The sequence below is a fragment of the Balaenoptera musculus genome, chromosome 2 (genome assembly GCF_009873245.2).
Source record: "Balaenoptera musculus isolate JJ_BM4_2016_0621 chromosome 2, mBalMus1.pri.v3, whole genome shotgun sequence".
NCBI lineage: Eukaryota > Metazoa > Chordata > Mammalia > Artiodactyla > Balaenopteridae > Balaenoptera > Balaenoptera musculus.
The window spans coordinates 124,991,581-124,998,025 of NC_045786.1; the positions used below are offsets into that span (position 1 = coordinate 124,991,581).

Sequence of the window (6,445 nt, forward strand, 5' to 3'; positions counted from 1 at the left end):
GTGCTGGCGGCGAGGAGCAGCGGTGGCGGCAACCCCGGGATATGGAAAAGCAGAACCACCAAAAGCAGTGATGACCAGCGATTACATGAGAAGTCTGGATGTTAGTTCTAATGCCTTGGGACATGCAGTTGGGAACTCCACACCAGCTCCTGGGGTCAGACTCTCATCCACTTAATACCCCTGTTTGCCTGAACTACTAGAGCCAGTCCTAGCTAACCACAAATGGCTACCCAAAGGAAACACTTGGTAAAAGATTTCAATCCTTACATCATCTGCTGTATCTATAAAGGGTATCTGATCAAGCCAACTACAGTGACAGAACGCCTCCACACCTTCTGTAAGACCTATATCATCCAGCACTTTGAAGATAGCAATGGGTGTCCAAGGTGTGGCAACCAGGTTCATGAGACAAACCCGTTAGAAAGGTTGAGCTTGGAAAACACATTAGAGGAAATTATATTTAAGTTGGTCCCTGGACTACAAGAACAAGAACTTGAGCGTGAATTTTGGAAGAAAAACCAGCCTCAAGAAAATGGACACGATGATACTTCAAAAGTGGACAGACCTAAAGTAGATGAAGAATGTGATGAAAATCAAGATGATAAAGACTATCACAGGGTTTCCCTGGTGGCGCAGTGGTTAAGAATCCGCCTGCCAGTGCAGGGGACACGGGTTCAAGCCCTGGTCCGGGAAGATCCCCCATGCCGTGCAGCAACTAAGCCCGTGCGCCACAACTACTGAGCCTGCACTCTAGAGCCCGCGATCCACAACTACTGAAGCCCATGTGTCACAAATTCTGAAGCCCACGTGCCTAGGGCCCGTGCTCCGCAACGAGAAGCCACCGCAGTGAGAAGCCCACGCCCCCAAACGAAGAGTAGCCCCCGCTCGCCGCAACTAGAGAAAGCCTGCACGAAGCAACGAAGACCCAATGCAGCCAAAAATAATAAATAAAATAAATAAATTTAAAAAAAAGAGAGACTATCACAGAATTGACCCACAAATTGCTATATGTCTAGATCGTTTACGAAATAATGGACAATCGGGACAATGCAGTAAAGGGTTTAATGAAGGAATTCATTCGGTTTTCTACACGTGTAACTGTGGGAACTATTAAAAAATTTCTAAGTTTAAAACTAAAACTTCCAAGTTCTTATGAGTTGGATGTGCTGTGCAACGGTGAAATTATGGAGAAGGATCATACTGTGGAGTTCATCGACATGACAAGATGGCGACTAAGAGGCGAAAACTTTCGGTGTCTGAACTGCTTAGCTTCACAAGTCTGCCCTCAGGATGGCCCTTTGTATCAGTCATACCCCATGGTATTGCAGTATCGACCAAGAACTGATTTCGGTTAGACCAAGGGGCCTAGATCCCACTGAATGAATCCTGCACTATGTGTTTACTCATCAACAGATCGCACGGTGAACGGTGTGTGGGCTAGAGGGACACAACCAGATTTTCAGCATGCGAATAAGGCTATTGTCTGTCTCTAAATTGTTCAGTTGCATTTATGTTGTTTCTATTAAGAGCAAACCAAGTGCCATTCTGCTACTGAACCATCTGCATAAGTTATCTGTGCTGTCTCACAGTGTACAAGTCACGGTTGAAATCAGTTAGATATGCGGCCATGATTCAGCCTTCTAAATATTTTGCTTGCCCGTTCTATTGTTTGATTACACTAGTAACATGCCTCAATCTTTGTGGTGTTGCAGTTTTCACATACTTACTATTTGATTAATTCTTGTTTAAATAGAGTACTGTACAAGGCACTAATAATTATTATATCTTGAAATTATTTTGTATGGGAAATATATTTAGAAAAGTGGTCCTTGAGCCACTGTCCTGTTCTCAGTAAGCTTTTTGTGTGCAAAACAGTTCACTCTTCAGTGTGCAAGTCCTTTTGGGAAGAATTCCAATTGTTCTTTACTTTAAAGTCCATTATAATTATAGGCATCTTGCGTCATCTGTCTGTGTAGTCTACCAGTCGCATAGGGAGGGCCTGTTCACCCTCCAGAAAATGTACGTGACTTCTTGGAGAGCTGAAGTGAGATTCGCAACCATGTGAAATGTTGGCAGCTGATCACATTTACTTCTAACAAAATTAATGTATAAGTGAGGTTAATCTTTCATAACGCCTTATGACGAGTCAGTGCTGCTTCATGAAACATCGCGCATCGTTATATTGTGGCTTTTATCTAATGAGTACATTGTTTCCCTTTTTCAGTTGGCCTTAAGTGTGTGTCATTGTGGCATGCAGAAGGTTATGGTGATTTAAGTATTAGGATTTTTAGGGCAGATAACATTAGCTATTTTATGGATTTCAAAAATCTCAAAGCAATTGTAGATTAAAACTGTTAGTAATCTGTCACATTTCCATGCCATATGTATAAAATAGAAAAAATGCAGTGTCATAGATAAATATGCTTAACCAGAATTAATGGTTTGAGGATATTTCATTTTAGATCCTGTAGTAACCAGGGGGAAATGGGATTATTGTTTTATACATAAGTTCTTTAAGGTCAGAGCTATGATAATGTCCTTGATTACTTATGGAAGCTGATTTTAATTGACTCAAAATGAATTAAGAGTGCGTTTTAAAAAGTACAAATGAGACCTGGATGTTTTTGGGTTCCCAGCCAAAACTTACAGCCTTAAATGAATTTTATATACATGATCTCATTAAATTTGGCCTGCTGCCTCATCTTATGTAATGTCACTATTTTCCAAGGAAACATATAGGAAGCATTTATGGCATTGAGAATAGTTTTATATAAAACTCCTTTATTTAATGTTAATGTATTGACATTTTTATTGAAATGCAATGGAATATGTGCCAAAACATGTGAAAACCTTGCATAAAGAATGGCATCAGTTATATGGGGAAAGGTACACATTTTGTGATGGTCCTAAGTAACGTGGTATTACTATTAGAACCACAGACTTCTTCATATACTCAACTATGGTTTTCTAAGTATGGTACTATTTTCATGTCTAGTAATACACTAATCCCTAGTTAATTATCCCGAGTCAGGTTGTGGAATTTGTAAGAAACCAGGTATAGAAAAATTTAAAGGCAAAAGTATACAGGTGGTTAGTTTTACAAACTTGGGGTGCTAATAAGATAAACTCCTTATACAAATAGCCTATAGGAATAATCATCTGAATCTGCAAAATTGGAGAATAAATCTAAATTAAGTTTTTCTTTAATCTCTTGTTTCTTAAGCAACAAACTAAAAGAACTTTACTTCCATAAAAGATTTTGTAATCTGTTTTGTCTGCTCTAGATATCATAGATGCACAAGGGTCAAGGAACCTTGGATCTAAAGAAGGACTGTGCTTTATAGACATCACTTTAACTGAAGTAATTACATTAGTTAATAGAAAAATCCAAATATGGCCCTTTCTCCAGATTATGCTTTAAAGTATAAAAACACATAAACTAAAAGCTTCACTGATGAGGCAGTATTAGGTCATTCAGTCTGGGGTCCAGATACGTTGGGGTGATGTCTTTTAACTACTTCTAGAAAAGTATATTTTTTTATTCATTAAAAATCTATCCCATATTAATAGGCCACATTTTATAAATGTAATGAGTTTGCTCAACTATATGTAACTTGAATGATTCTTTAAGGGAAGAAGAGTATGTTATATAATATTGTAAACTGTTTAGCTTTACTGAACTATTTAAGAGAAAGTGCCTAATCGCTAAAGTGCATTTCTGTTTTAGATTTACTGCATATATTTTAAGCTTTCTGTCCCTGTCTCTTATCAATGGTCTTGTATCTAAATAGTCTCTTGTAACTTACAGTAATCTCTTTTTGAAAGATTTTCATGAGAAAATAATTATCACCAAAGATATTTTACTGTTAATAACCATGTTAGAGAGACAGTTTAACTGTCTGGAGGTTGGAAATTTTTAGACTGCAATTTACTTCTATATAATTAGACCATAACCTTGAGTAATTGCTAAAATATCACCAAAGAAAGGCTTTAGACTTAATTTTCATGGTAAGATCAATCAAATGCAGGTTTTTCTTGCAATAATCAGAACATACTTCCTTTCAGCTATGTTTCTTGTTTTTCCAGCACCATCTGACAGATCTTAGGAAATCCTCAAAGATGAAAAAGAGATTAACACAACAAATAGCCTCCCTCGGGATGAAAAGTGGGAGAAATACATACTTTGAAAAGAAAATTGAGATTTTAAATTCTAATTTGAGAAGCTTTTTATTCCATGGAGGCAATACAGACTAAAATTATGCTTATTTAGTTTCTGGGTTCTTAGTAATATGAGAAATTTTATTAAAGACAGATTTTGGTAAAAATGCAGACGTGCTTACTTGTATAGAAAACAGTACCTTCTATTGGACTCACATAAGTAAATGCTTTTTCTGTACTCAAAAGCAAAATTTTCCTAAAGGCCTGTGGTTTTTTTAAAGTAATTCTTTGTCTTGTTTCTCAGCAATTACTTTGTTTTTAGAATCTAGCCATACAGCCAAATTCGGCAAGATAAGCCCCAGATGAAGAGCATATACACCAGGTTAAGCCCTGTCCTCACACCGATCTTTCAGGGAGCCCATGCTGTGGGCCACCTCAACTAAAGCTCACATTATGAAGTCTTCCTGACAGGCCACTAGGTAAACCTCCTTGGATAGGATAAAGATGGATGCACTCCATTACATACTCTGGTTTACCATAAGGAATTTTCCAGCAGGCTATACTCTGTACCAGTGAGATAAAGATATTGGTTGTGGGAATTACAAAAATGAGTGAGTTTGCCATAACTTTAATTTTCTGGGTTAGAAACATAAAAATGTGAAATGCTATTATTTTGAGATATATACCTATCCCTACAATAAGGAATATAAAATGTCTGCCAGATCTGGTTTATAAAACTTGAAAAATATTAAATATACTAGAAACTTAAACCCTTTGAAAGCACAAAATAACCAAATAATTCTGGATTTAATTGATATACCTAGTTCAGTAGTATTCTGTTGAAAAAAGTTCAGATTGAAAGTTCATTAAAATGTACTCAAATATACATTACAGTGGTTTGTGTTTATTTGCTATCCTTACTATATTTTCAAATAGAATTAACATGCTTGAACACTTGCTTTTCAGAAAGTTATGAAATTAAACAAAAATAAATTATTTTAAATGCTCATTAGAATGTGTCCAAAAACTTTTTATGCCCCTTTTCCTAGGATTCAAAACTTGAGTCATTATTCAGAAATGCTTTTTAATTTTAATTATCTTTAAATCTAAAATCAAGTGAAACATATTAAATACTGGGTCCAGTTTTCTTCCATCTTTCAGAGCTTCATGGAATAAGAAACTAATCTAGAGGGTGGAGTCAAGATGCCGGCATGGGAAGATGCAAAGTTCACGTCTCCCCACAACTAGGGCATCTGCCGGATGCTGGTGGGGGTCCTCCATGCCCAAGGAGAAGGGAGGAACTCCCAAACGAACTGGTAGGATGTGGGGGGACTGAGGGGGGAGGAGAAGTGAAGGCTGGACAGTACCGGAGCCCCTGAGAGACTTCCATGAATGGAGGGACCCTTGGGGGCTCGGATCAGGGAGAGCACGCCGAGTGTTTCTCCTGCCCAATCGGCCAGGGAAGTCTGCCCGGCTCTCAGGATGGGTCCTATGCCCTCAGAGGTCCCCTCCAGGCTGCAATGGTCCTGGCAGCAGAGAAGAGCAGGAGAGGCAGGCGAGAGGGGCCCTCCAGGACCAGAGGAGTGGGAGAGGAGAGGAGGGCATTTGCCCCACCCACTCAGGCCCAGAAAGCCAGCTGGACTCCCAGGTGGGGTCCCCCACTCTCTGAGACCAGAGGCAAGCCTGGGCCCATTCTGTTCCCTTGAGCCTAAGCCCCACCCCCACACCCCCAGGGCCTTTTCCAGCCCTGTGAGTCCTAACATAAGCCCCGCCCACTTCCCAAATCCCACCCCTACTTAGGCCCCACCCTCCACAGCCAAGGCCTTTTCCACCATTTTTTTTTTTCTTCTACTCTTTTTTACTACTGTGGTTCTGTTTTACCTTCAGGTTGTTGTTTCATCTATATTTTTATTTTTTATATTCTTTCTAACATATCGGTTAGTTTCCTAGTCTAACTTTAGTTTTTACTCTTTGTAATTGTTCGCCTTTTTATGTTTTTTGCCACCCCGCACAGCTTTAAGGATCTTGGTTCACGAGCCAGGGGTCAGGCCAAAGCTCCTGCAGTGGGAGCTCTGAGTCCAAACCACTGGACTAAGAGAGAACCTCAGACACCAGGGAATATTCATCAGAGTGAGGTCTCCTGGAGGTCCTCATCTCAGCACCAAGACCCAGCTCTACCTAATAGCCTACAAATGGCAGTGTTGGAAGCCTCAGGCCAAACAACCAGTAAGACAGGAACAAAATCCCACCCATCAAAAAAAAAAGAAAAATGAGACAGCAAAAAAAT

At 39.3% G+C, this 6,445-nt stretch overlaps 1 protein-coding gene across 1 annotated transcript; it reads left to right on the forward strand.

Moving 5' to 3' along the window:
- Positions 1–222: 222 nt before the first annotated feature.
- LOC118890956 (polycomb group RING finger protein 5-like) lies at positions 223–1,388 on the forward strand. The gene is given in 3 exon segments (XM_036844428.1): positions 223–618; positions 974–1,041; positions 1,043–1,388. Coding segments are annotated over 3 exon segments (777 nt in total). The 3' UTR covers positions 1,356–1,388.
- The last annotated feature ends 5,057 nt before the right edge of the window (positions 1,389–6,445 follow it).